The sequence below is a fragment of the Peromyscus eremicus genome, chromosome 15 (assembly GCF_949786415.1).
Source record: "Peromyscus eremicus chromosome 15, PerEre_H2_v1, whole genome shotgun sequence".
Lineage (NCBI taxonomy): Eukaryota > Metazoa > Chordata > Mammalia > Rodentia > Cricetidae > Peromyscus > Peromyscus eremicus.
Window position 1 is genome coordinate 28,848,465 of NC_081431.1, and position 21,829 is coordinate 28,870,293.

The window sequence follows — 21,829 nt, forward strand, 5'->3', positions numbered from 1 at the left end:
CTACAGAGTTGCCAAGTCTGCCCTCCCTCTTCTCAGCAACATTGAACTCTGGCCTATAGCATCCTAAGACCTGTCGCCTAGGGTGGGACGCCCCCCACCCACCCACCCTAAGCTTCTGAATGTCTCTGCTTTGAAGCTACTACAAAACTGAGGGCAAATTGCAATCTCCTGTCTGTTTTTGTTGTCGGGGATCTTCCCGGGTCCCCTGTGTCCCCACCACCTTGCCTTCAAGGACTGCCAGCTGCCCTCCCCCTCTGCCCCAGGTCTCCAACTGCTAGACACATAACAGCTTGTATCCTTGCCTTTGCCAAGTGGGGTCCAGGCTGACCTTCCCCTCTGGAGCCTTGCGGTTCTGCTCATTGCCAGGACTTACTTGGTAGAAAGGACACCAAAGGTTCATTTAAGCTGACTGCCGCATAGACATTTCTCTCGTTTCCTGTGTGACATGACCAAAAAAAAAAAAAACATATTTAAGTTTATTATTAATAATATTATAATACTAATTATTATTATTTGACAATCTTATATCCAATGGGTTTTTTGGAAGCTGCATCCCTGGCCCTTTCAACCTTTTCTTTGAATGTAGTTCTCAGCTTGTAATCCCCACCCCCAAAGTTGGGGGGAAATAAAAAGCTTAACCAGGTCAGGTCATCACACTGCTGCTATAAGCCAGGGGAGGGTGGTTTCTTTGTTTTGTTTTGTTTTTCCATTTCCAGCCAAAACCAAAGATTTCTTAATGATTGTATAGACTCAAAACAAACAAAAAAACCAAAGAAAAGGGAAGTCTTCGGCCTCAATCCAGTCTGTGGCGTCCTGGCACTTAGAGACATGCCCGAGGGCAGGTAGGGCACCTCTGACCAGCTCAAAAGGGCAAGTAAGCTTTTTTCCAAGTTAAGAGTTTTGTTCAGGTGCCTGCTCAGTAGTTTTGGCTCTTGCCAGCTTGTGAGCAGAACGTACATGAAAAATACTGGCAACATGAGATTTTCCAAAACCAAAGCCCAAAGCCCATCACCACTACATCCCTCTGACAGCAACCAGGGTCATCACCAGAACTTAGCAGAGGGCCTTAGCCGGGCGCTGCTGCAGGATGGCCACGGACTCCACAGAGTGGGGACGCTGAAGACACTGGCGCAGGACTGGCTGCTCTGCTGGGTGCTTTCACCTCTGGGGCTGGGTCTCCACCCCCTCGAGGGGCCCTTCTGAGCCTTCTTTCTCTTTTCTTTACTGGAACTGCTTGGAAGTGGCTGTCCCGTTTGTGAGGAAAGGCAGAGAGCGATTAGCAAACTTTCCTTTCTGTTTGTAGTTTGGTTTCCTTTTGCAGCTCCACTCTGCAACTATGCATTGTATTTCATAACCTTTGTGCTAGGTAGACAAACGCCTGTGACTTTTTAACTTGGGGGGCGGGTAGGGTGGGGGGGTCGAAAATGAAGGAGATTTTTACATGGATCTTTTTAATCTCAGTTGATTGGGGGAGGGGGGTATTTGGTTCTAGGGTCATACAAGCTCTATCCCAAAGCAAAATCCAAATGTTAATAATATTAGCCTGATGCAGATACCAAAGACAATTTCTTTCCTGCAGAACCTTAGACTTGTGTATTAAGTACGATTACCCAGCACTTGCATTAGCCTAACCTCAGTAATTCCAAAGCTTAGATGTATATTTTGGTATATTTCCAGGATATTAAAAGAAAAATGTCGTTTAACTTCTTGTCTGTTTCAGTGTAATGCTCTTAAAGTCATAGCATGAAAAACTTGGCTGTCCTATTCTTGGTAGTTTGAAATAATAGTATTTTTGTATGTTTTGGGTGTGTCTGTATGTATTAACATAACAGTTTTCACTGCCTAGGTGTTCGTAATAAAAATGAAAGGTTCTGAGTGTACATACTAGTCAGTAATAATCTCCACGGTGTCCACTTGAGCGTGGAGTCACTGATGACTGCCCAGCTGGGGTCTGATTTTAAAGAGACAGTGATTGTGTTTTTCTAAAGATGTTTATTTCTGTCTTTAAATACCTTAATTTCCCCACTCCCTCCCCCTTTTTAATTAATATTGATTCAGGGGTGTTTTTCCACTGTTGTCAGGGAGGAACACAAGGGGAATTGGCACCTTGACCTCCCAAAATGTTATTTTGTGTTCTTTAAAATGTGACTTTGAGTTCTGTTTGTGGAAACTTACAATATGATGTACATGATTCTTTCCAGGATTGTCCAACAGCTGTACTGAAGCAGTGGCAATTCCTGGGTAGTTTATTGGGTGTCCTCTTGCATTTCTCCTTAAGATGACTCTGCAGTCTGGGTGGCTATTGTGTAGCCTCACTGCCCCAGGGCGCCTGTAACCATTTCTCCTCCGACGGGAATATTTTCTAAAAATCAACCGATAATTCGGAGCACTGGCCCTGGGAAACCTGAAACACAGCAATTCTACTTGTTGGGTATTAGCTGATCCCTCCAGAGGCCTGGGGAATGGTGGGGACTATGAGCGGTGCTGTCTCTTTAAAAGTGCCCTTTATGTGATTCCCCCTTCTGGGGCTGCCAGAGGGGCCACGGGCTTGGGAGAGGTTGTGTGGGTGCCAGTGAATCAGAATGAAATGGTGGGTTTGTGTAGATGCATTTGTCTGCTGTAATTTTTTATATATATTAAACTTACTGTAACTGTACAGTTCCATTTCTGTTGTAAAACATTAAACCATTTTCCAAGTGTTTTCACATTGTCGGCGTCTCTGTGCCTTGGTGTTCTGGCTGTTTTACACACAGGCCGTTGTTGCACAGATACTCACATGGACCTTCCAAATCATTTCTCCCCCCAGGTCTTCTTGGGAGCCTCAGAATCTGAGCACCTCATACTTACCCTCTGACTCCCTTAGTGAGCTGTAGCCCAGACCCTCAGTGGAACCCTGAGTTGAGTAGCGTAGTTTCCTTCAGACCTGAGTGCTCTCTCTGATCAAACACACTGGCCCTTTATTGATCCTGCAGGGACCTCCTCAAAGCTCCCGTCTCGCTGTGTGTGTGACTGCTGACTGGGATTGAACTCCATCTGTGGGCTCTGTCATTGGACCGACAGGCCCAGGTACCTCTAGCATTTCTTAGCAGGCCCTGAACCGGGGGTGGTGGGAGAGGGCCCTCTGAAGGTAGGACATCCCGAACTGGCCTCTGGCCCTGCTGTGCACATAACTAAGCCTCTGCTTTCTAGACAGTTGAACATCTGGCACCTCATAGAGCTCACCGGCTTCATAAGGAAAGTGGAAACCTAGAATTTCCCACAGAGAGAAGACTTGAGCTTTTGTAGAGCTTTGGGAAGTACCCCTGACAGGTGAATGCTGGCAAGAGCCCCTGAAAAAGACCAAGTGCCAGAGCCAAAAGACAGATATGAGCCCTCCCTTTTGCTCCTAAGTCAAATTAACTTACTCTTTTCCATTCTTTCCCTTTTAACATTTATGTCTTGCATGTAAGTCTATAGTTATTTTTAAAGTAATTTCAAAATCTTAACATCACCTTTGGTAGAGACAGTGGCATCTTCTTTCATAGAAAGACTAACAAGCAGACCCATGTGACCCCTGAAGGCATGAAACTGTGACCCTTCCATCCTTTTACAAAGTAGCTATATTCTAGCTGCTCCCAAGACCCCATAGGAAGCATTTCCCCACGAGATGAGCGTGTGCCCTGGCTCTCTGTGAAGAGGCTCTCTCCATTCCCAAGACCAGGAACTAAACCTGGGGCCTCTGCAAGAGCAACAAGTGCTCTCAACCACTGAGTCATTTCTCCAGCCCCCATGATTTTTTTTAAGTCACACGGCTTTACATTTTAACCACGAGATAGGGATGTGGTTTATGTTTAACATGTTTTAAATTTTCTGAAACAAGCGATAGTACTCATATCTTACAGCTAATAGTATCCAGAATGAAAGACTGCTTAGAGTCCACTGCCAGGCCTCAGGCAGGACGGGAGTCCTGGCTGTCCCAGGAGTAGCCAGTGAATCTGGAGCGCTCCTCCCAGGAACTGGTTCCCAGCTCTGATGCGTGGGTACATCTGCTCAGCTCTCTCAACGCTTGCTTTCTCTATAGCTCCTTTCCAGGTAAGACCTCCTGCCCTGTAACTCACGACCAGCGCTCCCCTCTGCCTAAGAGACATGTTCTTAACAGAACTGGGTCAGACTCTTCTTTTCCAGCCCTCTCTACTGTGCTGGTCTTGAAATGAGGCCTAGAACAGGCCTGGAGATGAGGCACTCTGTCTAAAGAGCTCGGCCTCAGGTTAAAGGTGAGTGTACAGCCCCCTCGGGACTGACATTGAAGGCCTTTCTGTATGTGCTGCGCAGGATTGTTGTTGGAATCCTCAATTTTCAAGGCCTTTTAATAGATGGCCTTGGATTTCTGTTTTGAAAAAGCCAACGTACAAATTTTAGTCTTTTATCCATTATTAATTGGGCTTCGTGACCTGGGAAGTTAGGGAGAGTCGCTAAACTTACAGAAGTACTACTGAGGGAAAGGTCACTTGGTGAGGGAAGCTGACCTGAAGATTCTGTCCACTCCCCCTCCGCACCCACATGGCTGCTGTGGTAGCTGCTGTTCGCTCCTGGATGCTCTGCTCAGAATGTTACTGCCCTGGCTTGTTCTGCATTCCATAGAGAGGTTCACCTCAGGAAGCCTTCCCACTATCCTTTTACAGTTCAATCAGAAGGCCAGGCCCCCACTCTTCCACTAGGCATCCCCCTATCTGGAGGCACAGCCACTAGCCTAATGCCGAATCCTACACGGGGATGGCTTCGTGTACTGGTACCTACCTGCCTACTCCCAACTGAAAGTAATTTTTCACTTTCTGCAGAGGCAGCCTGCTGATTTCCTGTCTCCATTACTACCCCAGGCTTCACCACTGAAATAAGACTTCAAACATTTTTAGCAAAGCATTTATTATGCAAAGCAGTGAGGTTTATTTAGCAAGCCAGTATAAATTAAAACCCTGGAGATCAGAGGGTCCCCCGTCCATGGTCACAGGCACTTTATACCATGAGCTTGCAGTCCGCTGACTGATTCTCATTGTGTCACTGCTGTGTGAGCGATGCAGACCTGGGTGGTCTTGGTCTTCTTGCCATTCAAGAAGGGATGAACCAAGTTCCTGGAAGAAGGCAGGACTCACTCCCTTTTCACTCACCCCCTTGGCTTAGTTCATTATCATGACATAGCCTGTTTCTGTGCCAGTTTGGGCACAAGTCATGTCGAGGAGCATGTTCTCCATGAAGGGAAGGCATCTTTCCATTCCTGGAGTGCCTGGCACAGTGGTTGGGAGATGCAGAGGGTATGCTTGATGGGAGGAGGTCCCTTGTACCTGTGCTGGGGACCTTCCGAGCATGTCGCTTCCCTTCAGCCAACTCTGGCAGACACTTGCCTAGGCTCCCTCCCTCTGCCTTTCACCATGTGGCCTAATTATAGGTTATCTTGACAGTGGGAAGGATGACAGCAGAAGCCAATTTTACAGCAGGAGCAAAGCAAGTCAACACCAGTGGAACAATCCAAACGGTACCCAGGCCTTCTCTGGGGCTTTGACAAAGCAAACTGAACTCAGCTGTGACAGGAGGTGTGTTAGTGCCCCCACCCCCGATCCCCTGGCTAGTGCTTGGCTCTGCTGTGAGAAGGGGCCTGCCATAAGACCAGAGAACCAGGCTGGGGTATGGGGGGGGGGGCCTCCCTTTAAAGCATCCAGGGACGACATTCTGTGGACGGTACTTTGGAACTGGAGAAGACAGATGTGACGGCTGGAAGCATCCTCTTCATCAAATGGTGGCTGTGAAATTAATGGACTGAGTTGGAAATGTTTGTCCTTCACAATCGACATCATCAGGTCAGGCCGATGAGTGGGAAGTTTGCTGGCTGTTAGCGAGGGGGCAGGGTCTGCATATGAAGGGCGTCATAGGTGTCCTTGGTGGCAGCGCTGAGGCCCTGGTGAAAGCAAGTCACAAAAGAATGAACAGAAGTCCACAGGCACAAGTTTACTGTCTGTGGCTCAACCATGGGTCCCACTGCCTTCAGCAGCCCAAGGTCCCCTCACGCCACTGGTGGGGAGCCTTCCTGAGAATGCTGAGAATGGATTCTTGGTCCTGCTACAAATGCCTTGGACGCAACTCTTTTCCAGTTTGATTCTCACACCTTTCTCAACTTCTCAAACACTAGGCCCTGCAGTCCCAGGGCGCATCAGACTCCCCCATCCAACCAAAGAGGAAGGCAGCTTACCCCTGTCACATACTGAGCTGGAAACTGGGAGGTGCCAGAGAATCTGCTACCTGAACCCACAGAGAGTCTGGACTAGGCACAGGGAAAGTAGCAGATCCATGGCCTCGGTCCTCATCCAGGAAGGTCTAGTCTCTGACCACTGTGGTATATTTGGACAGGCAGACAAGGCTAGCCCTAGTCTCGCTGGAAAGCCTCTCTCTGTTCCAGGGACCGGAAAGGCGATGGGGCCGCCAGCAGCTTCCAGTAAGCAGCTTTGAATATCACCGCACTCAGGCGAGCCCAGCGACAAGAAAGATGAAGCCACTGGGGGATCCCTTTTTAGAAAATTAGGTTCTCTGCACAGAGTTTGCATAATTTGCACTAATTTCCATAAACCAGGCACCTGATTATTACAATGACATTTCCCTTTTGAAGCTGCCTTTTTCTTTCTTCAATCTTCCCACCTTCTCTCTTAGATAGAGCTGAGCTAACAGAGGACCAAGAAAACAGTGCCCTGGGTAGGGTCCTTTACCTATTTCTGCCTGCACCTCTGGGGGCTCCCCTCCCATCTTTCAGATAGCTGCTATTGTCTGCTATGTCCAAATGGCCTGGGGCTCCCACAGCCCTCTCTGGTTAAAGCCAAGTATCTGCCTCCGCAACTGAGTCTCAACCCAGCTGTAGAGACATAATGGCCGCGGAGTGGCCTCCGGTCTGCCTGTGTGCCCTGAGTTGGCTCTCCCGGGCTGTTGACAAGGGCTGGTGCCACCAGCAAGCAAACCATGGTAGCTTCAGCGTCACCCCGTGTCAGAACAGTACTGCCGAGGGCCAGCAGCTCTCACCTGGTAAAGGCCATCGTGCCCCTTGCCTCTCCGCCTCTGTAAACGAGATCAGAATGGAAGGGAATCAGTAGTGGCACCCTTGCTCAACTGCCCCCACTCAAGGAATCGGAAGGGACTATTTCCCAGCCAGCATTCCCTGCCCCCAGGACAGAAGGGTCCTTAGGCCCCTGGCCAGACCTTCGCCTCTATAGAATAAGGTGGCACCTGGCTCAGATGGGCGCCAAGTTCACACTGCCCAACTCGGATCTTTGGCATCTGGGACATAGTACTGGCTGCTTGGAATAAATGGTCCTCCACACAGCTCCAACATCTTTTGCCATCAGAAAGGCAGCTAGATAATGGTTGAGCTCTGATACAGTTAGCCCAAATCTTGTTCCTCCCAAGGGAAGTTGATATCCTCTCCAGGGAAGGCACTGACCACACATGCTGGCCGGTTGATCGCACAGGGTCCCCTGCTCAGAAGAACTCAAGGCTCTGCCCTTGATATTTGGAGATTGTTCTGTAATCACTAATGAACAAGGGAGGAGCCGTACACTTGGACTCTCCCCTGGGACCCAGGGACAGCGCACAGCAAGCTCCCAGCTGTGCTATGAACAGTGACTGCCTACAAAGGTTCAGTCTGCGTCCAGCAAAGCTTAGCCGCGGATTTTAGATCTGCCCTTCAGCCCTGACACCTCAGCCCATCCCTGGTCTCCTGTACTGTCCAGTGGCACCTCCACATCTGTTATCTGTCACATGGACTTTTCTCAGTTGGAGGAGGAACGGATGGGAGAGGAAGGCTGTGGCAGGAGTGTCTGGGAGACCAGAAGGAGCCCTCCTGGGCATCAAGGAAGGGCAGCACTCACCTCGCCTTTCATCCCAATCTCGCTGTAGGCCTCCGCCATCTTGTCTTTCTGCAGTGCCTGAAGGAAAAGAGGAGATGTGCTGTCCTAACTGATAGAGAGTGGGCCTTCCCCCGGAAGCCTCTGGATTCCCAAGCTGGCAGGCTCCAACCCTGGGCTTACAAACATTGTCGCCCACAACCAAGTCTACTGTGCTCCTCAGCCCGACTTCAGAATCTTCTCTGATCTACCTGTTCTATACGTTGAACAGTTCAGGTTAGATGAAGACAGCTGAGACTCAGAGCTGTAAACCCGAGCAGGGAGATTGGACACCATAAGGGCTTAGGGGAGCAATGAGTCATTTATTGGAACAAGTCGTCTCTTCCCAGCCACAGGCTGTGGAGCAGCCGATTGCTGTGGGACACCACCAGTGGGAGGGACACCTTGGTGGCCTGATACTATAGCTTCACACCACAGTGGTGGCATGGACTTTGCATGGAGAGGAAGTGCTCAGAATCCTCCAGGCCCTGGGATCAGCATCCTCTCAGGCCAACCAGCTCCTGCCCAGCAGGGCCTGCAGCTCCTACTGTTCTCCAAGCACAGGCTCAGAGCCCATGGAACAATAACAACAAAAAAAGGGGGGGGGGGGTTGAGGTGTCGCTGCTGAGCTTAAAGGGATGCTCCAAAGCTACCAGCGGGTGACACATGACCATCCAGGGAAGGGCTGGCCTAAACAGAAAGACTGGAGAGAGAGCAGCCCCTCCCCCAGCCTTCTTCCAGCTCTCTAGGGTGAAGGGTGAATTCTCTTATACTTACATTGTACACGCCTTCCTGGGGGTTCCTCCTCCTCTGCTGAGGAGCAGAAAAGGGCAGAGATTAGACGGAGAGAATCCAGGCTGGAAAGTGTAACCAACCCCATGCTGCCTTGTCCTATGGCTCCACTGCCAGTCTCCTCCTCATTCCCCGGCCTTACTCAGGCCAACCTTCCACAGCTCACACTTGGTTATGCATATCTGCACACACACTTCACATTCCCACCTGGGCAGGCCCCAGGGTTGTCTGTTGAGGATGGTCTTTTAGCCTCTTTGCAGATGTATTCCCATATGCACCATAAACCAAGACATGGGCGGGGTCACCTCCTTCAGGGCAGAGCCAGCCAGTCCGTGCTGATCAGGTCCTGCTGAGGTGTGGCCACAGAAAACTGCGGCCCCCCCTCCCTCATCGCCCATCCCCCACACCCTCCTGGTCCTAAGGAGAAGAGCTGAGGTTGGAGGATGGAATAGGGGTTAGGGACTTGCCTACATTCCACATCCTCTAGCAATGCACACCCAGCACAGAACTCAGAGGACCTAGGTCAGGCCTGAGTGGATAGGGATGACCAAAAACATTGAGGACATTGGGTAGCTCTGAGCAGTACTGACCTGAAACTGGACTTTTGTCCTGAGCCCTGCTATTAGGAGGTCTCTAGTCCAAGAGAGGAGTCATCTGGCCCTCCCCTCCCTGTAGGAATAGAGTCTACAAAGCCAAGAGGTCACAGGCGCCTGGAGCCTGATGTGGCCATGTTCTAAAGGGTGATTCCGAATCCAGGATTTCTCCTCCATGGCCTTAGCCCCTTCGGGTGTATCTTGACATCAGGGCTGTCTTATGGAGGCAGGTGAAACTAACGTGTGCATCTTGGGTTGACTAAGAAGCAGTAGAGGGAAGGTAGACAGAGTTTAGGGCGGAGCCTGTGGTGACACACTCATGTACAGGGCTTCTCGGCTTCTCATGATGCAGAATGGAGCCAAGAAGACAGGGCGAGGTGGCAGCCAGTGGGTCTTTGTCGTCCCCTCGTCCCGGGCCCTCTCCGTGTTCCTGTGAGTCTAGTGCCCGCTGTCCTGGGATGAGCAGCCCTCCCTCAGAGCCCACCCACCCCATCCTTACCTGTTTGCCCCCCACCTCAGGATCCCGAGCCCACTTCTTGTCCAAAACATCGTATTCCTCTCTTCGTCCTAGATTGAGCTCCTAGAACAGGAGAAGGGACCTTCAGGAGAACGAAGCCACGTCAGCTGAAATTGGGGTTTGGTTTCCCCGCCTGGTGGCTCCACAAAATGCAGCATGGGGAAGGTGAGGTACCTCGGTGGGAAAGGCACTTGCCTCGGAGCCTCAGGATCTGAGTTCAATCCCCAGGACCCACATGGTGAGAGGACAGAAGTCCTCTGACCTATATGTGTGCACCATGTCTCACAACAGCACAATAAAAAGTAAAAATAATTGTACATTTTATTTATGTTATGTGTAGATGTGTGTGCCTGCTGTATGCCTGTGTGCCACGTGCCTGCAGAAGCGGCCTCAGATCCCCCAGAAGTAGTTATAGGTGTTTGAGAGCCACCCTGTGGGTGCTAGGGGAAAGCCTGGGTCCTGTGCAAGAACACAAAGCACCCTTTAAAAAGCATGAATAGAGGCAAGAGATGTGGTGGGAACGGCTTCATCTCCATGCCAGCACCTCAGAAAATATCTGCTACCAGGCTGGTGCGTGGCAGGAACCCCCAAGTCACCGTGTGCTTTTCCTCCCGCTGAGCTGTCTAATGAGGTTCATAACAGCATTTTCATTAGCAAGTGAAACCAAGGCTCTCAGAGAGGAATCACACGGACCAAAGACCCACTGCATTTCTGTGTGAGCCTTCCCCCTGGGCGGTGGCCTCGAACCCATGCAAACTGCTGGTGGCCAGCAGTTCACTAGAGACAAGGCTATACCACGCATCTCATCATTGAAGCTCCTTGTCCTCACAGCAGCACCGTGGGCCAAGCATGACTGCTACCCCAGTCTCAGGGTTCAGAAACTGAGGAACCACAACTTGCCCCCAGTCACCAGGCAGATGGCTTTGGACCAGACCTATAGCTGAGCCGAGTCCTGGGACAAGACTTTGCATGCAGGTCTGCAGAGCGGGGAACTTACGTTGTAGAGCTGGTTGGAGCCCTGCTGGTAGGAGGCAGCATCTCCACTCCGGCTGAACTGCAATAGAGCAGAGAATCACAGCTCAGCACCATCCCCAAGAGGGCAGAGGGCTGGCTACAGTGCTGAGCTGGGCGCCAGCCCCTCAGTGCTTGCTGACAGCGAACCACGTGTGTCTTACTGCTGTGGCTATCCCTTGCAGGGGCCCAAGGTGTGGCAGCTCCCTCTGAACTCAGTTGTCCTTTCTCCTGCCTGCCCAGTGTCTACAACTTTAGTCTTGGGAGAAGCTAATTATCCCAAGCAAAGGCCTTGGCCCTCACCTTGTGTGAAGAGGGCTGCCAGTCTGTGTGCCTGCTGGGAGCCAGGAGCACCTACCTTCCTGGGCTCCTTCCTCCAGGGACTCCAGGACACTCAGGGTAGACAGCGGCTACCAAGTTGGCCCACTGGCACCGTCACCAGCCCTTTCCTGGGTGCTTCCTTACTGTCAGGAGCATGTGTCCCAGGCTGGCCTAACCACACGTGCCACCTCAGCTGAGAGGAACTGCAGAGCCGGAGCTCTGGAGAGAATCTTACAGATCAGCTAGGTATCATTTCCAAGTAAGTCAATAAATAAGACTGTCTCACGTAAAATCTTATGTCAGAAAGGAAATGGGTTGTAGTGCCCTGAAGAGATCAGACTGCTGTCTGCCCCAGATGCGTTCTTCCACAAAATCCATGGTTTCAAGCACCTGCTGAGGATGAAGGTGCTGTCCAACACTCTCATTGCAGATGGGGAAATTAAGGCTTGGAGAGAAAAGCCGATGTGGCCTTGATTAGCAGCTCAGTGGCAGGCCCCAAGAAGAGGCTGCACATCTTCCACTCTCTTGTCCTTAACCGCCGGCATGAGCCTCCTGTTTGCCAGCAGATGCTGTGGGACACTCGCACATCCAGGCTTGGCACAGATCCTCACTAACTGGCCTGGCATTAAGCTCATGGTCCTGCCCTGTCTGCTGTAGATGGAAACCCCACCTTCTCAGCCCACCCACTGTGCATACTTGGCTGCCCCCTCCCTTGCCCGTGCACACCAAGCCCATGCCTGAGACTCTCCAATACCAAAGCCCCACCACACATCCTCCCCGTGGAGGAATCCACATCCTCCCCCAAGAGCCCAGGGAAACCCACCTTTGCTCTCAGGTACAGGGCTGTGACAATGACCCCATAGATGAAGAGTATTCCATCTAGCAGGTAGCAGAGTTTGGGATCCAGCAGACCAAAGCTCTGTGCCTCTGTGCCAAGAGATAAAACTATTAGCTATGCTCAAGCTTACAGGAACACACACCCCCCTACCCCAGGTGGATTTTATGACAGATTGTAGCCAAAGAAATCATAACAAGGATACTAGATCCAATCCTCAGACCTCACACAGACCACAGCCTGCAACCTTTCTCACATGCCCAATCTGAGGAACCCAGCCTGCAGTGGCCAGTGTAGTACCAGGTATAGCCAGAGAGCCTGGGAAGAATGGAGCGGGGTTGACTTGGAGAAAGATAAAACTGTCCACAGTCCACAAAACTTCTGCTTTGGTGACATGGAAGCCCAGCTGTAAGTGAGACCTTGCATAAACTATGAACTGTAAGTTTCAGAAAGGTACCTAGGTCTGGGTAACTAAGGTTCACCTACAGAGAGAGACCCTAGGGGCTAAGAAAGGTGGGGCTCAGAGATTTAATAATTGAGTCAAATCATCTCAGTATCTATTCATTGTCAGTGAAGTCTAGGTGTAGTGGCACACATCAGTAATCCCAGCACTGAAGAAGCAAGAGGATTGTGAGTTCGAGGCCAGCCTGGGCGATGTAATAAGTTCCAGGGAACCTTTTCAGCTCAGATCCTCAGTGTATTTAGCCACTCTCACTAATTCAGTGGGCTCCTAACTCCTCTCATCTTGCTAATGTTTGTCACTGCGTTGAAAGCGTGTCACTGCGTTTAAAGCACTAGATAAGAAGGGCTGGGGGGAGGCGTGAGGGAAAGGAAAGACGGTAGTTAAATAGAAGCCAGCATTCCTATTTGAAATATCACAGTGCAAGCAAGCAGAGCTTGACTGAGCTCCGACTGGGTAAGTGTGCCGCAGCGGGACCTGAGAACCGGCCCGGTGTCACAAAACCCTCACTCTGGCCCTGCCGGAGAACCATGCAAGCAGAGGGCTCTGTGGCTTTCCAGCATGTCTCCAGAGGCAGGAGCGCCCTCTGGTGGCTGCTAGCCAGCCATGTTGGGCCAGAGACAGTGGGTAAGGTGAAGAGAGGCGCTGTCCTAAGCCTCAGCTGTGTGATTTGGGGCAGGGTGTCCTTTCAGCTGCCTCTTCTGTGAAGCAGGTTAAAAGTCCTCAGCGTTTGTTCTGTGTTATGGCTTCGAGCGCTATCACTAAGGTGCTGTCGGATCACCGCCGCCGCCGCCGCCGCCGGAAACGCTGAGAACTGCAGGCACGGAACACTTGCAGCTGCCCGCACCATGCCGTGGAAGCTGGTGACTTAACTCTCGTTCACTGTCCCCGTGCCTACCGCTCTGAAACCCTCCATCTTCAGCCTTTCACTCCGACTCTAGTCCAGGATGCCTCCTGGCCCCAGACAGAAGCTGTCTTTGTCAACTTCCCAATAGTCCCTGCTCAGAAACCGTTGATGACCCAGACCCTTCAAAGAAGGCTGGAATTCTGGGCAGCCCCACGAAAGCTGTGCCTTTCCAGACCAAGCTGGAAAGAACTCGCTACCACCCTGTCCCTTCTCCAGCTTCCCATGGATTCCAGGCTGACCTTGAGTTTGTAATGCTCCTGCCTCCACATCTGGAGTGCTGGGATTTACAGGTGTGCACCATCATGCTTGGTGGTTCAGGGGATCACACCCAGGGCTTCATGCATGGTAGGGAGACACTGGACCTACTGAGTCACATCCCAGCTCGTCCTGTCCTGTATGCCTCGTGCTCCGTTAACGTTGCAGGTGCTTTCCTCTGCCCGTCATGCCCACCTTTCTTCCCCTGGCTCCGCCTCTGGGCCACCACTGCCAGCTCTGCCCCACACCTGCAGACATCAGGCCCCTGTCCGACTGTCTGAGTCCCCCAGCGACAATTGATGTGTGGTGGAGGTTGCAGAGCTATATCCCTGTATAGTTCTCTGGAAGTTCAAACTTCCCTTCTCAGGCTGTAAGCACTGGAGGCCAATGGCTGCATTTCATTTTGCTTCCTGCCCCACCCCCAACACGATGCCCAGGACGGGTATTCATCAAATTTCCTACAGTTCAGAGGAGGGTGTGTTTCAGTGATGGGCAGATGCTAGGCCCCAGCCCCAGGCCGCTCTTTGCTCTAATAATGATCCAGGAGCCCCTAAGAAGCCAGCCAGCCCCCCAAGTAAAGGCTCCCAAAGCTGGAGTGACATTTTCTTTTAGGGCTGGAAAGATGTCCGTGGCGATTTACAGGGTGGTTGAGATTCATAGAGAGAACCAGGAGAAAATCGCTCCAGCTGCCTGCCGTGTGAAATGAGAACAGAAAAAAAAAAAAAAGCTGGACAGTAAATTTAGAACAAATAAGAAGAAATATCTCTTTGTGTTGTGCAGAGTCAGCACGGTAGGGGGGCAGGTGGAGAGTGGGGCGCCCTCCCACCCCCAAGGATGAGTAATAGGAACAAGGTTTCCTACTCTCTTTTTAAAGAGCAGCATAGTTTTATGGACAGCCACAGAAGTGCTGCGTGTGGGGCTGGCCAGGAAGGGACCTAACCCTTTGTAGGGACTCACTTTCCCCAGTGCTAGAGTATGTGTACTAAGAGGGGTGGGCCTCGAGAATGTCGTGATAGCCCGGAAAATCCCACACAAGACTTGGGACCTGTGTCAGTCACACGGTTTGCTAACTGTTTGTTGGGCCTTGGCTCCGTGCCAAGGGCTGCAGAACTAGAAAGAGGCTGAGTTGGGGGCAGGTGGCTTCCACTGTTTCGCCTGCCACTCGCTAGCTGTGTGGTCCTGGAAAGTAACCTCACTTCTCTAGGCCTAAGGCCCCCTGTCCATAAAGCGGGGTGGGGGCACTTTCATTTACCCTAAGGGCTGTGGTGAGGATGCTTCGGCAGGTGTAAATGGCAGGTTTTCTATTTCCTCTATAAGGGCGATGGTGTCTGATATTCGGGCATTCACCCCAGCAACAGTTCTTCACAGTGCCACTTGTCATTGTGATTGTGATATCGACCAGCTGTTTCCCTGTCCCCCTCCCACCGTGACCATCTCCTCCCTTGAGCCGCTTGTATACCCTATTCACATCTCTACTCCACCCCACGCCAGGCACAGCACTCCTGCTTCCCAGGAGGTATTTAGGGGACTGCTTTCCTGTACAGTGAGAAAGCCATTTTATCTTCCGTTCCCACCCATACTCTAGATCCACAGTCCCCAGGAAACACCCAGGGCCTGAGAGAAAACCCAGGGTCTTAGAGCCCAGACCTGTGAGCCTTCCTGCCTGTTAGAAGGACTCCCTGGACTCCCTGTGGAGGTTGACTTAGCCAGCCTGGGCTAGGGCCTGGGTAGGGAGACTTCAGTGCTGGCTGGGGAGACCCAGCATCCCACAGAGCTGATCCAGCCCAGAACATGAAGAGGGAAATTTGGCCTTCCACGGCTGTGCATCTACACAAGAGAAAATGTCACCGTTGGAGAAGAGAACCACATGCACGCTCTGTCCCTCTTCTCTAAGGCAGTTGACTGCATGTTCCTGGCTCCGAGCATCTCAGCTCTCAGTTTCCCCACTGTATGAAGAGTGTACGATTACATATCCCCTGGTTGATGGAGGATTAGATATTGCTATACTTACCAGGTGAGGGGCCGGTTTCTTCCTCATGATGCCAGCTAGCACAGTCACTTCTATTTTACTTTAAGACCATGAGTAAAAGCTGGTGTCTCTGCCTTGTGGCAGGACACCTGGAATAGACAATGGGAGACACTCACTCGGTGGAGGCCCTCAGGGCAGCTAGAGACAGCTCAAGGAGTGTCTGTCAGAGTACCTGTCAGCTCAGATACTGATGTCCGGGGTCATTAGCAGGAGTGAGTCTAGCCATCCCTGAACACGCTGTAGTCACCCTCACAAGAGCCCTGGTGCAGGTGTCGTGGCATTGAGCATCAGCGGGAAGATTTTAAGCCCCAGAGGGCAGCCTGGGGAGACAGGAGTCCTAGGAGAGTCTCCTTCCTCCCGCGGCATGTACTTGTATCGTGATGTCAGGGTTTCTTGGCTGGGATCGTGCTTCCGACAACAGGAATTAGGTTTTCATAAGCCTGGCCCTGTCATAGCTGCTGACACACCCTGCTGTGTCCTCACCCCAAACTCTTCTTGTAGCAAATCCGGTTGAGGAGCTGGGTATCTGCTCGACTACGTCAAACCAGTTGACCACAGCTTTTGCTGTTACAATGACTTCCCCCTGAGTCTGATCTCTGAGAAAGAGTCCAGAAGGCAGGTAGGAAAAAAAGCTTTTGTTGGGCCCAGTTCACAGCTTGATAAACTGAGACCAGAAGGTTGAAGTAATTTCATCAGGTACACCTGCCAATTAATGGCAAAGCTGGAGTGTCCCCTGACTCCGGACACTGCCTTGGCCCTCCGTCAAGGATAATCTCGTCTTTAGTGCAGGCTCCAGAAATCCCGCCCACCTGTGAATGCACAGCCCTTACTTGGGACACTTAGTCACGGCAGTGTGTGACCATGTCACTTGGTGCATTCCTCTTCAACCAGGCTGGTTCAATCTGGTTTTCCTCACCTGGTGCATCACTAGCCAGGAAATGTGAGGAAAGAGCATAGGCCTCCGAGGTAGAAAGACTCTCAGAGACAAGGTTGGAGTCTATTTCTCATGGGCTTAGTGTTTGAGAGATTTCTTAACTCTGAGCTCCAGTCCCTACCTGCAAAGGTGATTTAATGAGACTGATACCACAGGGCAGAGCAAATGCAGCCAAGTGCATGGAGAGGGTCCCTGCACAGTGGTATGTGCCCACCTTGCAGGTCTCCAGCAGCGTCCTTGTCACACAGAGGCTCTGTAGGTACAAGCGGCAGAAAGAATAGAGGACAGGTCCTCTCCTCCCCTTCATGCTAGGTTTGGGGACAGAAGCCGGGCAGACTCTCCAACACACAATGGTGAGACCTGGCTTTCAGGAGCACGTGAGGATAAAGTCAGATGGCCAGTGTGTGGAGGACCTGGCCCATAGAAGGCACTCTGTGTCAGGGCTTTCGGAGGACTTCTGGCTTCACGGACCGACCATGATGAGACTCATATCATCCGTGCTGCTCTGCATACTGTTTAGAAAACTCACTCTCCTTGCATGGTCTCGTGGAATGCTCAGAGCAATTCTGTACAATCCTGGCAGGTTCATAGTTGCATTTTCACAGAAAAGAAGCAGGACTCCCAAAGGTCACCCAGCTGGAAAGTCCCCAAGTGCACCTGGAGCAAGCTCCTTCTTGCCCCACTTTGTCCCAGTACCTCAGGGATTCCTTTTGTCTGGATAACTCTAGACCTTCACAGGGACTTCTCTGACCAGTGCCTCTGGCCTCTGCTTGAATACATCTGGGGGTAAGAAACTCCTCACCCACCAACCCCTGGAGGAGATCTCTAATTCTCAGTCTTTCAAGTTCCACTCACGTCCAGTTTAGAGGAAGTACTTCAGCATTGCAGGTAAGAACAAATCCTTGGAGGGGGAGCCAATGTAAGACCAAGGCCTGGTTCTACCATGTGACCATGGAACCACCCTAGGACCCTCCCAGGCTATATCGTCCTTCAGACCTCATAAGTACTCAGTACAGAGGACGTAAATGTCATCCATGCTAATCAAATAGTTCACAGCCTAGGTAGGACCAGACACCTTCCCAGCCCCGAAGCTTCCCCCCACCTTCGGAAGCCTAGCTTGGGACCCAGGGTCTTGCTCACATCCATCCCCACCCCCAGTCTCAGATTCAACTGACGATGACATTGTAGGTTAAGAATTCAGAAAACAGGAAGTCACATGTTCTCAGGAAGGCGGTGGCACCAGCGGTGGGGTGGGGGGCTGTGTAGGTCAGAGCACTGGACATGGTGCCAACCCATCGACCACAACATGGGGGCACATAGGCTTTCCCACCAGGGGCTGCTGCCTTTTACTTTCATTGCAACAAGAAGGGTACAAGCTAGACACATGGCAGCACAGTGGTGACAGCCACTGGCTGAAGATGGCTTCGGTGACTAGAACCACAGGTGAGTTTTCTGCAGGTGACTCTTTCTCTAGAGCTGGGGAAACTGAGTCTCTGAGAGGTTTTGAAACACCACTTAGTGCTGCTCTTGGGGGTCTTGGGGGTCCTCAGGACTGAAGAGGGGGTTCCAGAGCCCTTTCTCCTCCAAGGGTCAAGCCTGGGTATCCTCTGTTGTCCCCTGGTTGTACTGAGGCCGAGAGGCACACGGAGTTAGCTGTCCTACACAGAGGCTACCAAAGGCCAGGACACGCACTGGCCAAGTGCCCAGTGCCTGCTTCCCTGGAGCTGCCCTGATCACCCTGGCTTTCAAAGCAACTCTTCTTAATTTACAAGGGCCACACAGCATGGCATTGCCCACTGGAAGTTGCCCCAGCCTCCTCTCCCTTCCTCGGTGTATGGCTGCACACATTCCTGTCCCGTTCTGAAGCCATTAACCTGGTCACAGCTATCTACAGACAACACGTTCCCGGAGCCAAAGATTCCAAGTGGAGAAACAAACTATTGTATTTCTTAGATTTAGAGTCATCGTGGGTTGTGTTTTTTCCCCTTCTGTATTTTTATTTCCATTAAAGTTGGGGTTTGTGCAATATTTTTTACATTTTTCCGTGGTTGTTTTTTCCTGTTTTCAAGTAAAATGAACTCATTATAGAAGTGCAGAAAGGTAAGAAAAACTATCAAAATCTCTCATGGTTTTGTGTTCAAACACAGCCACTTATAACTACAACAGCAGCTTGCCTCCCAAAATGTCCATTGTTTGTCACTTGCAATCACCCTGAATCAAAACATTTTTCCTGAAAACAACAACAACAACAACTTGCTTTTCTTCAGTCTATACTATAACTTCTCATATGTTATAACATTTCATGTTTTATATAATCACACTTCATATTTCAGATTACTTCATGGTTTTACTGAATATCTTTATTTTTGCATCTGGTTTTGGTTTGGTGTGTGTGTGTGTGTGTGTGTGTGTGTGTGTGTGTGTGTGTGTATGTGTGTGTGTATGTGTGTGTGTGTATGTGTGTGTATGTGTGTGTATGTGTGTGTATGTATGTGTGTGTGTGTTTGTGTATGTGTGTGTGTGTGTGTGTGTGTGTGTGTGTGTGTGTGCATACACTTAGGTCAGACAGCAGCTTCCTGAGTTGGTTCTCTCTTTGCACCATGTAGGTTACAGGGATGAACTCAAATCATCAGCCTGGGCAGCAGGTGCCTTTCCAGCCCCTAAATACCCTTTTTAATGGCCTCCTAATAATCCTTTCAGTATCCTACAGATGGAATATATAAACATGCAAAACAATGTACACAGAACCAGGTGTGGTGGTACATTCCTCACATGAGAAGCAGAGGCAGGAAGGTCTCTGAGTTCGAGGCCAGCCTGGTCTACATATGAGCTTCAGGCTATTCAGGGCTATATAGTGAGACCCTATCTCAACAAACAAACATACAAACAAACCAAAACTGTATATCTAGAGAACAATATATATGTATGGTATGCATACCTCTGCAGAGACAGAGAGAGACTCACTCCTTCCTCTTGATGCCAGTTTGGGCATATGGCCACCAACTGTCACCGTCACGGTCATACTAAACACCGGCTTCTCACTTTCAGTCTAGAAATGCTCTTATCCTTCTGTTTCATTGGATGGTAACAACTGGCTGGGGTAAACTGGCGGGCAGTCCTGATTTGCTCCACTGTGCACGTAAAGAGGCTGAAGGTCACCGAGGTGAAGTGACCGACCATCCTGTGGTCTGACAGCACACATGTGGCAGAGCCTGACGGAGAGGCCTGGTCTCCTCAGGCCTTTGTTCTTTCTCTCACAGCCATCGGCACATTAGTCTACTTAAAAGAAATCCACTCAGGTCACAGATTCTAAGTCAAAATGCTGAGCAGGATTTTGCCATTTCTCTGAGCGTGTTCCTTGTTCTCTGTAAAAACTCTTGATACACAGAGATGTGTTTACAAAAATGTTTACTGCATCATTATCTGCAGAAGAAAAAAATGTGAAAATAGCAAAGATGTCCACTGACCAGGAATCTGATAAATTATGATATATTTATGCAGCAGTTTAAAATGCGACATAAGACTGGGGATGTAGCTCAGTGAGCAGACTGCTTGCTTAGCATGCTTGAAGTCCTAGGTTTAATCTACAACACGTGTAAGCCCAGCATGGAGAATTGAGGGACCTGGTGATCAGAAATTCAAGGCCAGCTTAGGCTACAGGAGACTCTGTCTGGGGAGCGGAAAAATCAAGAACGTCACACTGACAGCAGAATTCTTCATCTTTGCTACTTTGGAAAGATCTCCAGAATCATTAGATTAACAATAAAAGAGCAAAAAGCAAGCTCTAGAGTGGTACATACAGGATTTGTAGGTAAAAAGAGAAACATATAGGCTACGTATGTATGTGTGCATAAAAAACTGCATCTTTACCTAGATTCAGTTTTGTATAGGATAAGTGAAAATAGTGGAAATAAACAGTGGTGTGGTTGTGTGGCATTGTGGGTATTCATGCTACTCTGTCACACTTACAAATGTTAAAGACGGGGCTGGACATAGCTCCGTAGTAGAGTACTTTCCTAGTGTGGGCAGGGCCCTGTGTTTATACCCCAGCACTGCCTCTTCCCCCCAGATACATATGATTTACCATAATAATGAAGCTAAGATACATATATATATGAGATGGACTATATATACATACACTCAGAAATAATCACGCAGGCGTAGTAGGGGAGACAGCTCGGAAGGTAAGCACTTGTTGCTTGAGCATGTGGACTTGAGTTCAGACCCCAGCGCTGGCATAAAAGCCCTGTCAATGGCCTGCATTTATAATCCTGGAAGTGGGTTGGGGGACCAGGAGGCAGATGGATCCCAGGAGCTCCCTGAGCCACATTGGTGACCCTAGGCTTAGTAAAGGGAGCTGCTTCAAAAAGCAAGGTGACATGGGCCTCTGCACTGCACACACAAGAACAGGTGTACACACGCATATACCACACACAACGTTTTTTGTTATGTACATTTGTGCGTTTATAGAGAAACACCGAGTGCGGGCCGCTGTTGCTGTTGTCCAGTGCTGTAGAAATGAGACGTGTTCACTGTCCACGCCCCCAACACACACTTAAGCACCAGTGGGGCGCGGCAGGTGAACCAAGAACCATTCTTTTAGATCCCCAAGTACCGTCAGCGGGTCCCAGCCTAGCCAGGAGACGGGTATAGTGGACTCTCCCCAGGTTTCTGGGCCTCAGGAGTTAAGGCTGCCTGGGTTACCCAAGAGAATCCATGGGGCCAAAGGAACCAAGAAGGCTGCACCTTGTCCCCTGAGTCTTCCTGGGGCTGATCTTGGTAGCCCAGTTGTTTAGGGCAGCCGGGTGGGGAGAGGTTTTACAGCACCCTCAGCCGAAACCCAGGTTTCTGTCACCTAGCTTGCCTGCTTGCGGCTGGCAGCTCCCAGGGGCGGGGCTGTCGGTGGCCCCGCGGGGACCCCCTCAGGCTGCAGGCGCTTGGGTTGGCAGCGCACAGCACGGATGAATCAGGCTGTGGGTGTGTCACCCCGCCTCGTCTGGATTGGAGGCTGGGGGACAACGTGCCATCCTGATTTTAGAGCAAGCCTGGACTGTAAAGAGGGGTCCGCTCACAGCCTGCCCTGGGGTCACCTGCGGTGAAACGTCCTGCGGCAACACTTGAAATTAGGTGCTGCTGGGGGGCTTCTCTCTCCAACCCCACCCAGAGCCCTGGCGTGAGGGAAGGCAGCCCGAAAGGTGAAGGGCAGTGAGCAGGGAGGGGACACTTGAGGCCGCTGCGCCCACGCGCTGCGACTGTCCCCCCGGCGGCGGCGGCAGC

The 21,829-nt window shown here is 50.8% G+C and overlaps 1 protein-coding gene across 1 annotated transcript; it reads right to left on the bottom strand.

Annotated features, from left to right (window-relative positions):
• Window positions 1–5,688: 5,688 nt before the first annotated feature.
• Window positions 5,689–13,277, bottom strand: Cd247 (CD247 molecule). Its single transcript, XM_059281085.1, has 8 exons — window positions 13,190–13,277; window positions 11,956–12,059; window positions 10,798–10,854; window positions 9,783–9,863; window positions 8,676–8,711; window positions 7,884–7,940; window positions 7,039–7,074; window positions 5,689–5,929 (listed from the first exon to the last, which is right to left on the bottom strand). Exons 1-8 carry the CDS (start codon window positions 13,275–13,277, stop codon window positions 5,864–5,866), a joined length of 525 nt encoding a protein of 174 aa, XP_059137068.1. The 3' UTR covers window positions 5,689–5,863.
• Between the last annotated feature and the right edge of the window lie 8,552 nt (window positions 13,278–21,829).